Genomic DNA, 20,611 nt, shown 5'->3' on the forward strand with positions numbered 1-20,611 from the left:
ACAGGGATGGGTGATATTGAGAAAATAATTAATCATGATACCATTACTGAAAATCGTGGTTAGAATATCAACAAGTAAGAAGTTTTCCTCCCTGTTGCTCTTTAGTGTCTCAGCCACTTTCACTTTAGATGTGGGCTGTTAGGTCCTTTTTTCTACCTGCAAAATTGCACACGTTGAGATTATTTGTATTTTGCAGCTCTATTAATGAACAAACCAAAACTGACAGCAGGAAATTACAGTGTTTGTGTCTCATGTGCCCTCTAGGTGTCATGTGGGTTTTCTCAGTCTATCAGCCAAACTACAACCCCTCAGCTGCCGATGGCCTTTACTGTAATAAAACCCTGTACACCTTTGCTTTCTGGAACGCCTTATTGGAGATGTTTGGATTTGGAGTCGTGCTGGCCAACTTCTGCAAAGGAATGCTGTGCTATGTGAGCATGAGCCCAGTGGACCCTGATTTTTACAGCAATGTCTGAGGCGTTGTAAGGTTGATGTGGGTTTTCATTTGAGTACGGTTTTATTTATGTAAACACTGCAGCAACATGTTATGTTCCAAGTAACACTAACATAGTTTAAGCTCTTGATTCCTGTTGTTGCTTATTCAACAAACTGCATGGAGCATAAACAGATTTAAAAATGTTTTGTCTTTTTTAACTCACAAGCTGTTTATTACCTGGTGAAAGCCAATGTAGGTGCAATTGCTTCAAAATATGTCTGATAATGTGGATGAATGTAAAGTTAAAATAAACGGTGAAAATGAAACGAAACTGAACATGTGAGAGTCCCAAATTGGATCGGAAAAAAGAAAAGAAAAAGAAAAAAACTGGAGGTGGAGCAAAAGTTTAGGGAGATGACAAGGAGGACTTCCTTCCCAAAAAGCTCGGAGCTCTTCACTGAAGACAAGTCGTGGAATCACAAGAGGAATCATGCAGAAAGCTGGTGAGGAATCATAAGAAGGATTTGATTGCTTTGATGCAAATACATGTTTTTTCCACAGAAAGAGAGGAGAGGCTTCTTTAAGGGGCGGCATTCGTGCAAGAACCAGCACTGCTTTGAGGAATTTATGCTTTGCTCGGCGTCGTGATGCTGTTTGAGCAGGTGTCATGTTTCAGAAACCTCGGACTTGTCAGAGCCTTTCTCCAGCTGCTGGCAAAGGTTTAAAAAGAACATTTTTTTTTAAAATAAAAACCAACAAAAGACATTTTATGTATTTTAAATGTCGGCCAGTTCAAACTAGACTTTAATAAAAGTCAGTCCCTGATCTGATCCAAGGAGGCGTCACCACTGACCAGCCAATAAGGCGGAAAGCAAACAGTGCTGTCATCATGAAACCCTGCCAGTACCCTGCCCACAGTCAGTAAAAAAATAAAAATAAATAATCTACTTTAAAACATTAACAGGGCTGCAGTTCATTTCTCCATCACGTGATAGTTCCGCTTCAGACAGAAATAGAGCGCGTAGCTGGGTGAAACACACACTTTTGGAAAACCACCCTGCTATTGCGACAGCCAAGTCCATCCAGTACTCTCTTACACATTCCCACAATGCTACAGTTCCTACTATCCATGCGGCTTTCTATAAATAGTCTTTTGTTTCCGTAAAAGTTCATCCTGTATGTTTTTTACTCAGACAAAGTGGCAGAGCTGATCTCAAAGTGCATGCAGGCCCGGGACATGGCCTACTGCCCCTACAGCCACTTCCCTGTCGGTGCCGCCATTCTAACAGCAGATGGCGCCATAATCACAGGTAAGAAACAATCGGGCGGCTCCATTTTTAATATCTTATCCTGATGATTAAAATGAATGTCACTGGGAATACCTGAATAGTACTGGAAGGATGGTAGAGTTTGGCAGGGAGAAAAGGCTTCAGGGTAAAGACAGTGGCGTTCATACACTGGAGGAACACTGCCAATGTTTGTCAGTATCGTTTCGCAGCAAACATAATCTCTACAGGACAAGCAGATCCAGGAATTAATATTGAAACTCTTAAAGCTTGATAATATAACCAAACTGTGTACATTGCACACCATTTACATCATCTGACACATCTGAATTTGCTCCTCAGGCTGTTTCCATCAGTGCAACCTCACATTGACTTCTCTTCTTCACATTATTTCATTATTTCTTGCTCTTACACACACAGAGACATGTCTGCATTCATATATTTGTTTGATTGTCTATGCCACAGTTTATAAGAGGTTGCTCTTGTCACAATGAAACAGAGGGATTTTAGACCAAATGCCATTAAAGACCATCACATTGCACAGTGATGTGATATATGTTATAACGATGAATCCTACACTGGCCTGATCCTGCAACTGGAAGAAAACCACATAAAAGTCAAGTGCGTGCACCAGCAGGGACTTCTCAAGTTCTCCTGGCCAAGCCCCAGAGAAAACGCCCGCTGGTACAGTGACGACCAGATCATCTGCCTGATTGCAGATTCTGGGAGGTCGTCATAAGGAAGCTGGAGAAGTGAGAAAAGTTGCCACGAAATGTAAATTGTTCCAAGTTACCGTGAGGTTTTTCTGATGTCATATTTATAAAATGTGTCATATTTCACAGAATAATCCATAAATTTTGCTTCACTCATAACTTAACATTTTATTGAGCGCATCATTCATTGTTTATATGAGATTTTTCAAAGATTGTCATCGTTACAGAAAATACACAGTAGTGCACATAAACAAGTCATTCAATCACATTTCTAACAAACCCTAACAAATTATTAAAATACAGTCTCCTGTAAGATACCTTGCCATCCCAAAAGTGGATGTTTCTGTAGAATGAACCTGTATTTTAGTGCATATATATATATATATATATATATATATATATATATATATATATATATATATATATATGCAAAAAAAGACCAATTAGTCTACGTGTTTCCTCATCTCCAGGTTGCAATGTGGAGAACGCCTCCTACGGTCTGACGGTGTGCGCCGAGAGGACGGCCATCCAGAGAGCTGTAGTTGAGGGACACAGACAGTTCACCGCCATCGCTGTGACATGGTAGGACACTGTGAGCATCACAGAGGTGGTGATTCAAACAACGCCCCCAATCATTCACTCATCTTCCTTTTCCCTCAGTGATGTCAAAGACCGTTTTGTTGGACCGTGTGGAGCATGCAGACAGGTTCTCGTGGAGGTGAGATGTTCAAAGGAACAATACTCCAATGTGTGTGTAATTTATCTTTTCAGGATTCAGGATGAAGTGAGGATATAAGGAACAGGAACCCAACTCCTCTCCTCCCCGTTTTCTCAGGCCACTAGGTGTCCGTCCTTGTCTGTGTTTTGGGATGTTGTCTTAACTGAGCACTTTTAAGTACACACAAGAAAATCCAAAGCCAAAGACAAACCAAAACGTGTAAATAAATAATTCAAAGCCAGAATAACTGCAACCCCAGCAAGGATGGAGAAACTTCACTTATTCCAGGAATATCATCCCCCGGTAACATATTTCGAAATAGCCAAAATTTTATCAGAGGGAATTCCTTTTGTTAAGACAAACTTTTTTTTTTTTTTGCTTGCTTGCTTTTTTGGTGGTGGTTATTTTTTTATTTTGTTCATTAACGCATCACTTCCTTACTCTTTGGCACCCCCTGCTGTTAATAATGTATAAAGCCCTTTTTGCAAAAAGACTGTTCTTCTGTAACCTTTCCCAAAGCTGTAGCATTCAAGAATCTTTAATTATTTGTCCAGACTCTTGCGTCTTCTCTCCAGCTCACTCCACAGTTTCTTTATAGGATTTTGGTTGGCTGAGATTGTCAAAGCGCAAGGCTTGAGTCTGCCGAACCACTTCTTTGCTGTTTTGTCAAATGCTTTGGATGATTATCCCACTCCATTTTAGTTTTTTGGCAGACACCACCAGATGTTAGTTAAAATTTAATCATATGTTAAAGTAGCCATGCCCCCCAAATAGGCATCCAGGCCCTTTGGAAGAGAAACTGGCCCACAGCATCACAGCACCTTATACATATATATTAGTGGGCTGAGGTCTTTAGGCTTTATTGATTCCTTATTGTCACCGTGTGTTACTGTGGTGAAATTCCTTTCAGGACACAGACTTAGAGTACACACAAAAAACAACAGACAGAAAACATGTGTGCAGCTTTTCTTTCTTTTCACATTAGAGCGTGGAAAAGATAAAAATATCAGAGTCCAAGGGCTTTGATATGAGTCCATCCACAAATGATATGAGCCATGTTACATAGATTAGTCCGTCCTTCATGAATCACAAGTAATGCGGCAATAAGGTGCTTTCATGCAGTGAAGCTACATTTACAGAAATGTGCTTTTGATATTCCTGCGAGAAGAGTGGGCAAATAGGCAATAACAGTACTTCACCTAAACCTCACCACCGTGTTTGTGGGGTGGACAGCAGAACAGTCCTGGGTGAAAAGGGAGAAGAGAGCAGGGCTGAGGACACAACCCAGCGGTGTTCCTGTGTTGAGGATCAGTGGAGCAGATGTTCCCTATCTTCACCACCTGAGGCCTCTTGGTGAGGAAGTCACTGATCCAGGAGCAGAACGCTGGAGAAAATCCCCTGTTGTGCAGCTTCAGAGCCAGCATGTCTGGTAGCACGGTGCTGAATGCTGAGCTGAAGTCCATGAATAGCATCCTGACGTAGGTGTTGGGATGCTGCAGATGAGTCAGAGCCGTGTGCAATGCCACCAAGACAGCATCCTCCATGGAGAGATTCTCCCTGTAGGAGAACTTCAGGCTGACCAGGCCACCAGGGATGGCGTCCTTAATGTGTTGCGGGAGGATCCTCTCAAAGGACTTCATGATGATGGGGGTCAGAGCAACAGGACAGAAGTCATTGAGGCACATGATGGTTGTGTTTTTTGGGGACAGGCAAGATAACGGATGATTTCAGGCAGGCAGGGACCATGGAGAGCAGCAGGGAGAGGTTGAAGATGTCCAGAAAGACCCCTGCTAGTTGGTCAGCACATTATTTTAGAGTCCAACCTGACGCCATGTCTGAAGCCTTGCTGATGTTGACCTTCTTTAAGGAGGAGGTCACTTGGAGCAGCTGCAGGATGAGGGGCTGATGCTGCACCTTTGGCTGAGGAAGATGTTCAGATTTCCTGCTGCTTGGAGAGTCGAAGCGTGCGAAGAAGCTGTTTAAGGTGTCGGGGAGAGCCGGGTCACTGCTGGGCTGCTGGTCGCTGCACCTGATGTCTGCGATGGTTCTGATGTGCATTGTTGTTGCTGAAGTGGTCCTCGATGAGCTGCTTGTACCTGTGTTTTAAATAGTTATCCTTTCATACAAGACCCACCTCAGGTTTTTTCACTTAATATCACTTTAGCTTCTGCAAACTCCCCACAATTACAATTGTGACAGTAAGAGAGGGACGTATGTGCCCTGGACTCACTCCTATTCAACCTGTTGGTGTATAATATGTAATTATTTTTATGGACCCCACACCCCCAACCCCACTGTGGATGTTGCCAAGAGAAACATGGGTCCTTATTCTGAAAATGGGTTGTCACAACATCTGATATTTCATCCTCAGAGAAATAGAAGGTCCTTAACTGATAATAAAGCTGCTAGAAACTTTATTCAACTTAAAAAGATGAAGTATACTTTTAAAAACTATTTAATAATTTTTAACATTTATTTTAAAGAATTGTTTGAGGTGGGGGTGATTCTGCATCTTTTGCAGCAACCTGCTGCTTTGGAACCAATGGTGGCTCTTTGGGGACTCTGTATTGGCTCTCAATACAGAACTGAACAATGTTTTTTTTATATATATATATTAAGCTAATACAGAGCCAATACAAAGGTATGCTTTGCAGTTTTTCTGTAATTTATGCAAGTTCTGCATAGAGTTTAAACACCTGAATGACATTAAAAGCTCAAAGAATTACAGCAAATTATGTTTTCCCCTTACTCTACACTAAACTTGAAACTTTCTACTTAAGATCAGGTGTTCGTTTGGTTTAGTTTCGTGGGTGTTCTGGTTTTAAAACTTAAAAATATAAATATTTTTAACCGTAAAGAAAATATCTTAGATAGCATTTAGTATACTTGAATCATTAAAAGGGTCATGGTCACAGGATTTTGTGGCTCAAGATGAAATCTGCTGCAGATAAGAGGACAAAAATGGCTCTTTGGATGGTAAAGATTTCTGAAGTCTGCATGAGTGAATTCGTGAGAAACAGTTATTTCTGAACATGTGTGGTATGCAATATGTCTACGGCAATAAAAGATTAGTTTTTATTTTAATGCTTTTTACACATCTTTGCAGTGATGAAATAATTGTGTCTGGGGTGATCTGAACTCATTACTTGACCCAAATATCACACCTTTGTACCGTTCTGTCTCTTTCAAGTTATGTTAATGTTATATATTTATGGAAAATGGGAAACTTACACTGGAGGAAGCTTCAGTGTTGCCATAAACCTTAAACACGCACATCACTGTTAGAGAACAGTCAGAACAGGTCAAGTAATGCAACATCAGGGGGAAGTTAGGTGTGTCAGTGTTTTGCGAACGTTGGAGCTTTAGAGGACATTCTGTTCTGATAAGATTTCATGACTGGTTCCTTAGTCAGTCTGAAATTATAATTACCTTTGAAAATTAATAATATCAATTCTTGTGTTTTTTTTATATGACCCACAGTTTGGATCAAACTGGACTGTATATTTGACTAAGCCGGATGGAACTTATAAAGAAACTACGCTCGGTGAACTGCTACCTTTGGCGTTTTCCCCTGAAGACCTCGCTAAGTAGTGATCACGCTTCCACGGCGTCTTCTGGTGGCCCAAGACATGTCTGGGAAACAAGCTTCAGTCTCACTCTATTTCTATGTAAATCTCATTGTTGCCTGAGAGAAATAAATCAGATACTTTTGGGATCTCCCTTCAAGTCCCCCTTCCCCCTTTAAACACTGATAATATTTTAAAAAGACCAAAAATTATGGAAGAAAACGCACTATGTAGTAAACCATGTTTTATTTCAAGTACATGACTATAATCATACAATTAATGCAATGAATGTGTGTCAAGTTTCTTTTAAATTAGAAGTCCATGATTAAACATTTTTGCTTGACTTCAGCAACATTCACTTGTGTCCAGTTGCAGAAACTAAATAAATCAGAAAAAAATGTCCAGTCTGAAGTTCATTTTGTGAAATCCAGAAGTAATGAAAAGGATGATATGATGGTCAGATTTATCTGCTAAAATGGCTGCTAAATAATTTTGGCAGACCTGTTTGAATTCATAAGAATTGCTAAAATGTAAAAAAAAAAAAAAAAAAGAAAAGAAAAAAGACATTTAAGTATTATAAATGATAATAATAATAATAATAATAATAATAATAATTATTATTATTATTATTATTATTATTATTATTATTATTATTATTATTATTATTATTATTATTATTATTATTAATGTTGAGGAAACGAGAAGGAAAAGATGACGTAAGTATTGTTGTGTCATGTGATGCGAAGTGGGCGTGGCTCCGTTTCCCGGAAACATGGAGGCTGTGCTGAGTGATGTTGTGGCTCCCGAGGACCTTAAAGTAAGTTTCACGTTATTAACCCTCCTGCCGCGTTATTAAACCAACATATAAAGCCGCGGAGGACGAGCACCGACGTCCCTGCAGCGTCACTGGTCTTGGCAAAGGCTTACACTGCGGGGAAAACACAACATGTCGACGCGCCTGTCGCGTCACGTAGCTTGCTAATGCTAACGCTAATGTTCATGTTTTGGCTTTAAACTTTGTCACTTGGTGTTAGTGAAACTCACGCTGGAAATCTGGTCTAAAAACCAGTCGCTTTTGATTAATTTAACATGAAAATACTGATAATGAATAATTATACCTGCTTACAGACGCTAGAAGTCGACAGCATTTACTGATAGAGAGAGACAGAGCGGCTCCTGTCAATAACCGGGTTTCTACAGGCCACAACTGATCCACTTATGTTAATTTAATATTCTCTCACTATGATAAACTTGTTTTTTTTATGTTGCAGAAATTCGAGAAGAAGTACAACAACGAGCTGCTGAAGGGAGCCGTATCCAAAGAGACAAAGTTTGAGTATGCTTGGTGTTTAATCAGGAGTAAATACACGGAGGACATCAAGAAGGGAGTGCTGCTCCTGGAGGGTAAATTCATGGTTCCTCTTTAAATCATTCAGTTATTCATAGTTTATTCCTGTAAGCTGCAGGAAGCCGTCTGTTAGAGTCGCCCTGTGGGCTGATTTGATGTGTTGATTTATTTAATTTTGTTTTGTTGTTTTGTTTCTCTCTTAGAGCTGGTTCACAAATCGTCAAAGGATGACTCCCGGGACTTTCTCTTCTACCTTGCAGTGGCCAACTACAGACTCAAAGTCAGTCGTGTTAATGCAAATCTTGTTTTTCCTTTTCACAAATCAGAATCAAAATACCGGTTTTAAGCTCTTTGTCAAATCCTACCCACACCTCACTATTTCTGCATGCCTCTGCTTCTGTTTTCTTCCTGTAAACAAACTATCATGTACTTAACGACTGGGCATCAGGTCACTTTATCTTTGTGTTTGAATGTTTAATGAATTTTGGGGGGGTGACACATCCTAAAATGCTGAGCTCTCTCATATAGAGTTTATTTAATTGTTTTTAGAAGACATTATTTGATTGGGGTCCTAATCCCTGTCAGTTCCCACCTCTGAAATGTGAGAGGTCATGACCCGTGCTCAAACCCAAATACCTCTGATCGACAGCCTGCTGACAGATAACATTTATCACATAATCACATTTCACTATAGCAGAATATGAGTAGATTATTCAAAATTACTTGGCTTAAATCGCCGGTTGTCCAACCAGAAGGAAACAGACGCCTGGCAGGCATAAACTAGACCAAAACGGCAAAGTTTTTAAAAAGCCCCACGCTAATGCAAAAGAGAAACTATTACTCTTCTTATCACCTCCGGGCGATTAGTCAGCAATTCTATTCTTCCTTCTCTGTTCTTCCTCCTTTCCCCTGATACTTTGTGTTTTAAGTTAGTTTCCACACACAACAGTGTGTAACTGAGTCACATCTCAAGTATGACAGAGAAGTGTGCGGATTCTGGCGTGCTGGTGCAGATAGATGTCACTGTGGAGCCTTTTCTGGTGATTTTATCACTACAAACCAAACGAAAGTGTTAGGTTTTATATTTAATTAGGTTATTCACGTTTTACTCTTTTTCCTTTGACCCTTTAGTGATTAAATCTTGTGAAGTCACAGGTCTGTACTATTTTCTTTGTTTGTTTAACTGACATCAAAAGCTTTTTTTTCGTTTAGTAAACTTTGCATGTTCCGTTTCAGTCGGAGAGCTCCGCTGAGCATTTTTACTGTTGCTGTAAAAAAAAAAATGGCAGGTATAGTCAGAGGTTTACATCCACTCATCATCATTAAGTTTATATGATGTGTTTTATTCAAGGGTTTTTTTTCTCTCAGGGTGGAACTCAACAAAAAACTACAAGTAGTTTAAAAAACATTGCAGGTTTCCTCTAATGTCTAATTTTCTTTGTTTTAACAAGACCTAACTTTGAACTTCAAAAGCTCAATTTTATCCTCCACGTATATTTGGTTAAAGTGTCAAATCACGTTTCAGAGAAAACGCTGGATTTTTGAAGCCATCAAGGAGCTTCTGGTGTGACTCTGCTTATCAGAAATGTTAGAGTTAATTTATCGGCCTTCATGTCAGGTTCATGCCAGAAGCTTAATGTTGGTCTGCTTTACCCGTTCCCAACCCTGTGTTGATGTGTTTGGGATCGTTAGCCAATCAGAGCTCATAATTAAGGAAACCACCTAGCTGCTGATTTGATGTAAAATAGAACGACTTTGAGGTCATTCTTGATTATTCAGTGCGCTCTGTGCAAGGCGCTGTACCACAGGTTGTAAATCAGATCCTCAGCATGATGCTGTCAGACCACCACCATGCCTTTCAGTGACTACAATCTTAGTAGTTGTGGTCAAAACCAAGACTTTGAACAAGTCTTGAGACCAAGACCAGTTCTGAGGACCTCAAAGACTTCTCGTTGGAGCATAGTTTGTGTCATTGTGGCTAAACGGCTCTTTTTTCAGTCTAATCTAAAATTTCTTTGTGCTGTGAAAGGCCTTTGGCTTTGTCCTTGTGAGCAGCAGCAAACGTAGTGCTTGAAGGGGGTTGATTTGGGAGCTGGTTCTCCTTTGAGTCTCCATCCTCTTATCTGAGATCGGGTCGCGAGGGGACCAGGTCCAGGAGGGAATCCCAGACGTCCCCTAAGTCCAGCTTGATGTTCCAGCAACTTTCCGTTTAACACGGGTTAGAGTCAGGTTTCCTTCCCTCAGAGGTGACGGTAAATGTTGAACGTTTGAAACTCGGAGGCAGTCGGGCGTTCCAGGTAGACAACCAGCCTAAAACACGTACCAGCGCTGGGTTTTGAATACATTAAACCTGTATAAGGATCCGGATCCTGGTTCTGTTCACGGTTTGCACCGGGAAACCCCCCTTTGTACATTACCTGTACCGATTGTCACGCGTTTGGACAGAGTTTTCCAAGACGTTTCCTGATGACTACAAAAACTGTAGCGTGTCTCTGCGATTTGCTATGAGACATCAACACAATCCTAGGGGGTCGGTTGGGGTTTTATTTTTAATCCCGGTGCGGATTAGAGGAAATCCCTTAATTTTGTATAACATTTTTATTTAAAATCAAAGATTTTAAATAAAAATATAATATAATTACACCCTTTAAAAAGAACAGCTTAAAGGAACCTTTAAAACCTGCCGTTCGTGCTGATAAGTGCACAACACATTTCTGACAAACACTTGCCTTTAAAAAAACCAATGAGAAAATAGGACTTTTTTTTATTATTGTAATGTTTACAAGTCACAGCAGAACTTGTCTTCAGATCAACAGAAATGCACTGGGTCGTGATCCGCTGACGGGACACTCTTCTTCACACGAGCAATCTCGATAAATGTGTCTCAGTTCAGTTTTAATGAGGAAAATTATAAAAAAAACGACGACTGGCTCTGCCATTTTGTCTGACAATGATTTCCAGACGTGTGACAGCAGCATCCACAGAGGTCCCATCCTATAGGCGGCCACGGGGCATTAAGCAGTGACAGCGCAGGAAACGCAGCACATCTGAACAGGTGGAAGACGATCCTTCTCTCCTCCAGACTTCTGCGATACGCATGTTGGATTTATGGGTAACGCCAGCGGCCGCGTTGTTGAGTGAAGCGGGGGGAAAATGTGCAGAAAAAGATGATTTCATCTGGTTGTGGAGCTGCTGACGCAGGTTGTTCTGAGAGTATGTGTGATTTATGCGTCTGTGGGGGGGTTCCTCACCTGCACGCTGGTACAACAGTGTGCCTGTCTCTCTGCTCCCTCCCTGACTGTCCTCTGAAGATAACTAATCAGGCTTTTATGGTCTGCAGGTCATAATGATCTTCTCTTCTTTAACACCACGGGAATGCTGTAAACTAGCCGACTCTACCTCAGTAGCCTCATTGACCCCCCCGTGTCAGATTACCCTGTTTGATCACGGCAGATGGGATTTGTTTTGATCTTTTTTTATTTTATCTTCCACCCCAGGAATATGAGAAAGCCCTGAAGTACATCCGGACTCTTCTGAAGAACGAGCCGGGCAACAAGCAGGCTCTGGAGCTGGAAAAGCTCATCGACAAGGCTTTGAAGAAAGGTACGGGGGACACGCTGGAAAACCCGACGTTTTCTGCGAAACGGTTTGTAAGTCCGAACTCTTAACTTGTTGTCTTCTTCCAGACGGCTTGGTCGGGATGGCGATCGTCGGAGGGATCGGTCTGGGCGTGGCGGGTTTGGCGGGCCTCATCGGCTTGGCGGTGTCGAAGGGAGCGGCCAAATCCTAACCTGGACGGGAGCCGCGTGCCAGACTCATAGACTGACCTGCAATAAACAGAGGAACATTACAAAGTGCTTAAAAGATGATGGTTTGAAGTTGAGTGTCTGCTGTGGCACATTCACAGCAGCCATGGTTCAAAAACATCCTTTCATACGTTAACAGGGTTGAAAATCACCTTTTCTGTTCACTAACTAAAGCATGTCCGTCTCTAGTTAGTTGTATAAATTAATCTTAAATTTACTAAGTTGCCATTTGCAAACAGTATGTATTTCAAAGAGTGTACAGGTTTCTTCCATTGTGAGTTAAGGAAAGTGTTATTGATGCTGTGTGAACGACAGCAGGTCGTATGAAGAAAAACGGCGATGTGTTATGTCTGACGTCCGAGTGCAGGGTGTGAACATTTAATTCAGACGTGTGTAGCCGGACTTAATATTTGTGCAGAGCAAGAGCTAAAGGAATTAACACACATTCCTGTGTTGAACGCTTTCCTGAAATTCACATTTGCTTTATTTAATGACCTCTTTTACATCTTGGTAAATAAAATTACTGCAAGAATATTCGTGTTGTCTGTTGTCGATCTCTGGTTTTCTGCTGCCGGTGATAAATTAAAGGCTAAAACATGGGGGGGAAGACTCAGGGAGCACAAAAAAGTGATGTAGAGATGGTGAAATTAAACTTTTTCAATTAAATAAAAATAAACAAATTGGTGAAAATTTTCCTTAAGGCTGGCTGGGTTTTGTTTTTAACAACAAAGTTCTCGGAAACTGGGAGCTGAGCAGCACGGGTCCTGAAGATGCTCAATCTATTTCTGTGTTAAAGATGAATGGATTTAGGTTGTTTATTTATATATATATATATATATATATATATATATATATATATATATATATATATATATATATATATATATATATATATATATATGAGGGAGAGAGAGAGAGATAGCTGCAGATAAAGAAAAAGTTTTTAGTGCAATTATCACAGTGTTTGTAGCGAGAGTGTGTATTTGCAACATTTAAGGCAGAAATGACAAAGATAGAAGTATAAGAACATTTTAATACAGTTTATAGTGTCTGTGTTTTAAATACACAATTATTTTTTTCATCAGAAACATTGTTTTTTATCTACCACATACTTGACATGTTTTGACGGTAACTTCCGTCGTCATCAGAGGTGTCAGCAGCTCCTTCGACTGGAGTTACTTTCGAAACATGCCAGGTATGTTTTAGACAAAGAACAATGTATCTGATAACAAAAGAAACAAAACTTGTATTGGTATAAGAACGCTTTCAGTTCTGTTGGCCGCACAAGATTATAATCTAGATGCTGCGTTAAGCTAAATGTCCAAATAAAATATGCTGCTGGCTCGCTTACCGGCATCGAGGTACACCAAGGTTTAAAGAAAAAAGTTATGTTCTCCAAACTGTTTCAAAATGATCTTCATGTTCTTCTAGTCTTTTAAAGTCTGTTTAATGAGAAGCCAGCGAATGTGCCAAAGTGGCCTGAGGTTTCTCTGGCTTCATGGATCAGGGCAGCTACCTGCCCTGATCCATGAAGCCAGAGCCAGGGTGCAGCTACAGGGCAACTCTGCCCTGTAGCTGCACCCTGATGGTCAGCTGGCAGAAAGCCGTTAACCTTTTCTTCTCTTTAATAAAACAACAGCAATGTGCCTGTTTCCAATTAGTTGTTTGTGAACAACACAAACAGCCATGCTATAAATGTCCCACATATCCATGTATCTGTGATAATGTTTTAGCAGCTGTAAGGCTATGTCTTACTTTTCTGCTTTTTTTAACCTGGGAATTTGATCGTGTTTAATTCTACGTAAGAATTGCACCACGGTCCATGCACACTTTACAGTGAATCTGAGATGACTGCGTATCGTCGTTCCGGTGTTTGCTCAGAGATGCTCGGTTCAAGCAAAACACTGTAGGAGTTCGTCTGCAGCAGTTAACGGGTCAGAGGAGAGGAGAGGTACGCCCTGGTCGGGTCACCGGCTCATCACGGGTCATAATTTGCAACAAAACACTCAACAACCAGAGAAAATATTAACAATGGCATAAAGCAACCTACACTGAACACCAGTAATTTGATCCCATTTAAACAGCTATTCATTTCAAAGCCTCTACAGGGACATTGAAGGGAAATAAATAAAAAAAAGACTTTGCACCAAAAAGTAACATAATATGCATGTATGAAAAACAAAAAAACTTTTTCTAAAAAATTCTAAAGATTTTACAAAGATATAAAAATTGGGCCACAGAACCGAATGCATCAGAAAGCACTTCATAAAAACATTGATGTTTTCTGGAAAAATGCATTCTTGTAAACTTTTGCTTCCCCTTCTAGTTTTGCTCTGTTGTGCCTCTCCGCTAAGTCCCCTAAACAGGAAGGGGGGGGGGGGGGGGGGGGGGGGGCGTATGGAGGCGCATAAAGAAATTTTACACATTAACCGGACATAAAATGGACAGAAATCCAAATTTACTGCCCCATTGTGTCGGTGCCAGCGGTCATGTTCAGCGACAAACGATAAAGTGGTGTTGTACTGGATTACACAATAACCTTAATTACAGCGTGATGGTGGCATACACACAATGTTCCCGGCTGTATTGCGCTTCTACACGGTGATTACACATTAATATCCTGCAGCCCGGCGTCACAGCCAGCGGCCGCTCGATGAACATTGGCCCTGCTGTAACTCAAACTCGCTGGGGCTGATCTGAATTAGGGCCTGCTTTGATCAATCATTAAGGGTAAAATGTGTTTTTGGCAGCATGTGTGAAGGGTTGGTTTGACATTAAGCTCATGTTCAGTCTCAGCTTCCCAGGGTTGCTCTCACACACACACGTGTGTGTGTGTGTGTGTGTGTGTGTGTGTGTGTGTGTGTGTGTGTGTGTGTGTGTGTGTGTGTGTGTGTGTGTGTGCGTTTCTGTCTCCTAAAGCGACATCTTCGCCCCCGAAGAGAAGGTTTCCTCTGATCGGTCCCCGCTGAGTTTCGGTGTCGTCAGACGGCTCAATGATTAACGCCTCGTGAAGCTGATAACGCCGCGTACAGCTGATAGCCTCTGTAAGCTTTCCTGTTGTAAAATCAAGCCGGCAACTTGAATCTTCCTGGAGATTGAGACACGTTTGATAAACCCACCGAGCTGGACACATACACCTAACATAATCACCCAAGGTATACACGTAACATGGACACCGGCATATAAGCTATGCACCATGTTTTTGGCGCTGATGGAACTCCATAGACAAGGACTCGTGGAGCGTGTGTCTGTTTCATACCCATCTCTCAGTGTGGGGGTTAAATACTCCCATCAGTAACCCGCCTCCATTTTTAATTGGGCTGAAACTATCATGAGGGACTTTTGCCTCGTGATTGATCTCTGAGTAATCAATCAGTGGCAGCAGAGTCAGATAAATGGAGCATTTTTCGCCCTGCAACAAGGGGACAAACCCTCAAAGCATTGTCTTTCGCTTCACTTACACAGCGTTCTGGTTTTAGCCACTTACAGATAACAACTTCCATGTAAATACTTTAATTACAATAGATTTTTACATCACCTTAGCTCGTATATAAACACAAACATTTCTCAGGTTTTTGTCCTCAACAATCTTAAGTATGAGGCAGAAGAGGATTAGCTGCTGGGGTCTGCAACCTGCGGCTCTCTGGGATCTCCACGACGGCTCTCAACAACTTTGATCAAACATTATGTAGAACTGAGCGAGTTTTTATAATATAACTCTGAATAGAAACAGACATAGCTGTTTTTCTTAATGTGGTTTGGTTCAATATTTGCATAAAAACTCCACAACAGAATGAGAATAATGGACCAAAGAAAAGTTTTGTTTTTATTGGGGTGCAAACAACGTACTTTTCTTCATTTTCCATAGAAATCGTATTCTTCGTTCAATAAAATCCATGTTTGTTTGGTGTTAATCAAATCAATTGATTTTGCTTTTAAACTAATGCAACTAGAACAACTTCTTTTCACTTGGATCTTGGATTTAACTGAGCATCAGTACTAAATAGATGCTTAAAGTTAGTTTTCAACAATAAGAGCAAGGTCTTAACAGCAGTTCAGCATTTCAGCAACCTGAGACAGCTGCTTTGTCAAAGTCTGGCAATGTATCTTCTTGAATTTGTATTTTTTTAATTTAAACATAAAAAAACATGCATTTCATTTAGTAAATCTATGCTTAGTAATTCTGACAAACAGCACCATCCACAATTATTGGCTCTCTAAATGAAGATGTATAACAATCCTTGTAAAATTAATTCTCATTATGAGTTGGTGTCCCCAAAATGCCACTCTTTGCAGCAGTTATTGAATTTTGTCTTACATCATCAACACCCCCCTCACCGTCTGCAGTGACGAGATCAACTTCCTCCTCCACTTGTTCGTCTCTGTCCCAGATGTTTGAAGCTTTTTAAATCATTGCCCTGGCTGTAGCAATGAGCGCGTTTCAGCAAGTTGCTCTTTTCTTGTAGCTATTTCCTTACTTACGAAAAGCAAACATCTGGCTTTCTCAAATGCTGTGTCCATCCTATTTTAAAGAGTGGCTCAGAGAAATGGTCACACCACATTTAACCAGTGAAACGGTTCATAGGTGAACTCATTAAAGTATGAATTACTGTGCTTCAGGTGCCTTTATTTTATTGCCATTGTTAGGAGTGCCAGTAATCATGGCACAAGTGTTTATGTTAAACACTATTATATTTCTAAATTTGACCCAACCCCAACCAAATCTGATCATATATTAGAAATGTATAATGTCATATATACAAACCCATTTAACCAATTAGAATGTTAAATAAAATGTTTGATTTGTTAATTTATTCCAATAACTCAGTTCACCAAGTGAAACACAACATATAGATTAATTCCACACTTTATTTAGACTTTATTTTTCTAAGTTAGGATTATTTTATGCTTACAGCTAATGAAAACATGATACGTAAGATAACAATATAACACCAGACTATTAAAGCAACAATTTTGAATAAAAAAAATGCGGGGTTAATTAAAAGTATGCTTTATATATATATATATATATATATATATATATATATAACAGCTATACGTATATAGCTGTGGAGCTAACAGCTCCATAGCTCCATTTAAACATACATATGAGAAGAAGCTCTTTTAGTGACCAAGCTAAAATCTGGCTCAAACAGCTAACAGATCCATTTTTTCCCAACAGACCTCGGGGTTATTTGCGGTTCCCAGTGAGGCAGAGCCTTCATTTATCAAGCTCTTCTCGTGTGAAACCAGCTGCTCTGTCCAACTTGTACATCCGGCAGGTTCAGGACTCAGCGTCCTTAAATGCTCCATAACCAAAATGAAAACGTTTTGGGAGATTTCTCTCAGTAGGTTGGAGCTGCCCTGAGTCAACTATGATCTGATATTGATTGAATGAAACATATTTCTCAACAATTGGGGTCAAGGACGACGTTAAAAAGTGAGTCTGGAGTTCAGCGGCTGAAATGCACAGGATGTTTGTACAGAGACTCGCTGGGAGTGGCCGGTCAAGCTTTGACAGTTGCCTGGCAACGGCCTATCACTTGTTGTTGCGTTTTGAATGTTGCTTGAATCTGATTGGTGGAGAGGATATAAAATCAATGATGTGTTTTTTCTTTTTGTTCAAAGAGTTGACATGTTATGAACAGATTAAATCAGCAACAAACCCAGAACGGTGGGTTGGGTCAACTCTCACTGACTACTTTTGATTTAATTTCTTCTTATTGCTGTGGAATATCGTTAATGTTTTGCTATTTTTTGGAATAGAAGTTTCCATTGCAGTTATTAAACAGGCTGCTTCTATTTGAGCCTAAAAAGCTCTTTTTTTTTGTCCTAAACCATATCTGGCTTTCCCCCAGCTCTAAACGAGCGGACTCCGTTCAAACATTTATCTGTGCACTCTTCCATGATGTGCCTCATCATCACATGGCTCACCCTATGTCCCTTTTAACGGCCTATTCCTGGAAAGTTAATGAAAGAAGTTACGGCCTTTCCAAGTACCACTTCATAAAACACATAAAGTTTTGTTTTCAAAGGCAAAGCCTCAGCGAAATTTCACTCCCAGATGTATAGAGACCTATGAGCAGCCGGTCATGCAGTCGATGATCTGTAAAACGAGCTTCGCAAACAGTTTGGTCATAAAAATGGGACGTTTATGGCGGGGCAGGATCCATTTTTCATAGCGACTCAGGTGTCGGTGACATGGGTGAGGTTGTTTTATTTGTTTGGTTTGAACATGAGGATAACATTTCCAGGTTTGATTTATGGCACAGCTATGAGTAATTCAGTATTATTTATACCACTAATATTCTCCGCAATAACATTCCAAAGTGTTATTTACTTGCTGTTTTCATGCTAAACGAAAACTTTACATTTGTTCTCAGAAACTGCTTTACACAGAGCCCTGCAAAAGTATTCACCCCCTTCATCTTTTATTCTTTTTGCCACATTACAACCAAAACATCAGTGTATTAATAACTGGGTTTTATTGCAATGGAAAAACACTAACTAGAGCACAGTTGTAAGGAGGAAGGAAAAGGATGTGGTCACATTAATGTTCCGGTCTTGCGACAGATAATTAATGTGATTAAGGTCTGGACTTTGACTATGCCAAGGTTCTGCAACCTGTGGCTCTTTGGACATTCCTCAATGGATCTTAACAACTTTAGCTAAAAATTAGAAGGGACAATCTAATATTTTTAAAGATAAATATAGCTCAGGTTTTTTGTCCTGTTAGAAGGTGAACCTTAATCTCAAATCTTCTTTTTGAAAACCTCTATTGATAAGTGATATGGGACTAAAATTGATGTACATTTTTTGGCATTTGATTTATTGTTCTTCTTCTAAATTGAATACAAGTTTAATTAGCACAGCGAGCTTAAACCTTCACTATATGGAAAATACATGTTATGTAAATTTAAAGGCAGTAACATGTTTCAATAGGAACCCAAACTTGACCAAAAGGCTCTGTCATGTGTTAAAAAATAAAAATCAAAAAAGAAAGGAAAATTAACATCTATGACACTAATAAAGCAGAATACACGCTGCCTTTCTTACAACTAAAACCTAAATTAGCCCCGTTTTGTCAAGTTTTACATGTGATACTCAGACCTTATTACTGCTGGACCTTTCGAACCAAGAACGACCTAGATAGAACTTGTCCGACAACACGAAGTAGGCTAAAATATCAACAACAAAAAAAAATAATAATAATAATTTAAAACAGACATCACACCGCTTTAAACCAGGGATCGCCAACCTTTTTGAAACTGAGAGCTACTTTGTTGGTGCTGTGTCATATGAAGGGCTAACTGCACTGAGCTTTACGCAATGTAAATATATTTTTAATGCTATATATATATATATATATATATATATATATATATATATATATATATATATATATATATATATATATATATATATATAAAAAATATTATTTTCTTTTGTAACTAGTGGCCTTTATTTGACTGCACCCTGACCAAAAATTGGCTTCAGAGACAAGGGGAAGACATGCGGCAAAGCTCCACAGGCTAGGACTCAAACCTGGGAAGCAGAATCAGGGACGGAGGCTTTCAAACATGGGTTGCATGCACTACTCCAATGCACCATAGAGTCATAATAATAGACAAAAATAAAAGAAAAATAGAAATGTTACATAAGATTTTGGAGTGGCGTGGTCAAGGTTTGAACTAAAATCCTTTTAAATGCTGTGCCATTATCTTATAAATGACATTTATACGCAAAAAGCCTCCAATGTTCCAGAATTAAAGCAATTCTGCAAGGAAGAGTGAGGCAAATATCTTCCACAGCATCGTAAAAGACTCCTGTTATCGCACAAAGGTGAGGGAAGTTTCTGCCAGCACACTACCAGTCAGTGGATTTATGTGAAAATCACATTTTCACATCTCTTTGCATAGCCTTATCAATAAATGTCATCCTCATTTCAAAACACTGCTAACACCTGCAGATCAACCTGATTTTTGGGTCTTTTGTGAATCAACGCAAACACACTCAACGCAAAAGAAAAACACATATTTTTGCGAAATCCTACAGTGATATACTTCATTGTACCAACACGTGTTTGTCAGTGTGCAAGATTTATGAGACAGAAAACCAAATGGTGGAAAGTACAGTATCGTAAAAGTGACAAAACACATTAGCTTGTGTGGTGTACAAAAAAAATTAACATCTCAAACTTTATGAATAAAGATATGTTGCCTTGTCTTCTCTTTTCTTCTAATAATTTGGATTTATTTTAATTAACTTTAGTTTTAAACTTTTGATTTAGTGAAACATTGTGAAAACTCACGTTTAGGTTGTAGCTGGAGAGTATTGTAAATGTGTGTTGCTTTGTTTTTGCTTTTTAAGGAGTTTTCGCCACTAGATTTTAATTTGAAGAACCAGTCCACAAAATCTTTCCAGCTTTTTCTCCTCCTTTTTTTTTTTTAACCTGCGCTTTTCTGAAGGTCGGTCCGCTTTGCTGGATCTTAGAAACCAAATCCACACTGATTGGCCTGTAAACAATGGCTCCAGGTGGATTCAAGGCTGAAGATATGGACTAAAATCTGAATTATTGTGAACAGAAACAGCAAGAGACGTTTGAGGGGAAGTCATTTCAGAACCCCGCACGCTCATGGCTCTCTGTGTTATATCTGTAATCTGTTCTTTGTGGGTCTGTTTTATCTTTTCCATTTGTATTGAGTTTTTGAATTCCCACAACCTTTTGTTCTGAGTAT

General features: G+C 39.7%; 2 protein-coding genes across 2 annotated transcripts; both read left to right on the forward strand.

Annotated features, from left to right (window-relative positions):
* Window positions 1-846: 846 nt before the first annotated feature.
* Window positions 847-7,062, forward strand: zgc:103586. The gene is made up of 5 exons (XM_012867699.3): window positions 847-939; window positions 1,630-1,746; window positions 2,906-3,017; window positions 3,096-3,153; window positions 6,634-7,062. Exons 1-5 carry the CDS (start codon window positions 927-929, stop codon window positions 6,742-6,744), a joined length of 411 nt encoding a protein of 136 aa, XP_012723153.1. The 5' UTR covers window positions 847-926; the 3' UTR covers window positions 6,745-7,062.
* Window positions 7,063-7,430: 368 nt separating this feature from the next.
* Window positions 7,431-12,473, forward strand: fis1 (fission, mitochondrial 1). The gene is made up of 5 exons (XM_012867698.3): window positions 7,431-7,536; window positions 7,991-8,123; window positions 8,271-8,347; window positions 11,565-11,670; window positions 11,754-12,473. The coding sequence occupies exons 1-5, from the start codon at window positions 7,492-7,494 to the stop codon at window positions 11,855-11,857; spliced, it is 465 nt and encodes a 154-aa protein (XP_012723152.1). The 5' UTR covers window positions 7,431-7,491; the 3' UTR covers window positions 11,858-12,473.
* The last annotated feature ends 8,138 nt before the right edge of the window (window positions 12,474-20,611 follow it).

The sequence above is a fragment of the Fundulus heteroclitus genome, chromosome 14, assembly GCF_011125445.2.
Source record: "Fundulus heteroclitus isolate FHET01 chromosome 14, MU-UCD_Fhet_4.1, whole genome shotgun sequence".
Taxonomy (NCBI): Eukaryota; Metazoa; Chordata; class Actinopteri; order Cyprinodontiformes; family Fundulidae; genus Fundulus; species Fundulus heteroclitus.